The 778-nt window shown below is 66.2% G+C and overlaps 1 protein-coding gene across 1 annotated transcript in view; it reads left to right on the forward strand.

The window, feature by feature from the left end:
* Positions 1 to 305: 305 nt before the first annotated feature.
* The window catches only part of LOC105310142 (transmembrane protein 235-like), a gene marked incomplete at its 3' end in the record, with an annotated part of 2813 nt that continues 2340 nt past the window's right edge, over positions 306 to 778 (forward strand). Inside the window, exons 1-2 of the mRNA XM_011386353.1 lie at positions 306 to 348; positions 437 to 589. Of these exons, the coding sequence (XP_011384655.1) occupies positions 306 to 348; positions 437 to 589 (196 nt within the window). The remainder of the gene's footprint in view (positions 349 to 436; positions 590 to 778) is intronic.

Consider the following 778-nt stretch of genomic DNA (forward strand, 5'->3'; position numbering starts at 1 on the left):
GCCGCAGCCAGGAAGTCCCCGGGCCCACCCCGTGTCCCCAGCCAGCCTTGGGCGCAAGCGTGGAAAGGCGGGCGGCCTGCACAGGCCGGAATGCCTGAGCCGCCCCCTCAGTGTAGGGCGAAGCACTGTTTTGATAACTCCCCTGCGGTTGCTATTCCTCAAACCAAAAGGGGCCGCAGAGAAAGGGGCAGAGACAAACACTCGGAAACGAGAGCCCCAGGGGGACCCTAAGTCGTGGGGCTGCTGAGTCTGAGAAGGGCCACCCTCGGTGAGGACACGGAGATGGGGGCATCAGAGGGAAGCGGATGGTCCAGCTTCTCTGCAAGGCGGCCCGTGTGTCCTGTGAAGGTGGCCCTCCAGGCAGACAGGCCCTGAAACACTCACTGGACCTGCCTGGTGGGTCCCTACCCGAACCCCGAGTCCCCTCTCCTGGCAGCTCTGCACCGAGCCGTCACCGTGGTCCTGCCTCTGAGCCTCGTCCTCGCCGTGTGCGGCTGGGTCTGTGGCCTCCTGGGCTCCCTGGCCCAGAGTGTCACTCTGCTGCTCTTTACTGGCTGCTACTTCCTGCTGGGGGATGAGTCTGCAGCCCGTGGGGGCCACAGGTCTTGGGAGTGGGGTGCTGCCTCTCCTGCCACCTGTCCCCTGCCCCCTCTGGGTTGCTAAGCCTGGGCCCACCCTGGGGGTTGAGCTGCAGCAGGCTAGGGCACCCTAGGTGGCACCGGGGCCTTATCAAGGTGGGGGCTCAGGGCAGAGGCCCAGAGACAGGGATGGGGCGGGT

This window comes from Pteropus vampyrus, unplaced genomic scaffold, assembly GCF_000151845.1.
Source record: "Pteropus vampyrus isolate Shadow unplaced genomic scaffold, Pvam_2.0 Scaffold1198, whole genome shotgun sequence".
NCBI lineage: Eukaryota > Metazoa > Chordata > Mammalia > Chiroptera > Pteropodidae > Pteropus > Pteropus vampyrus.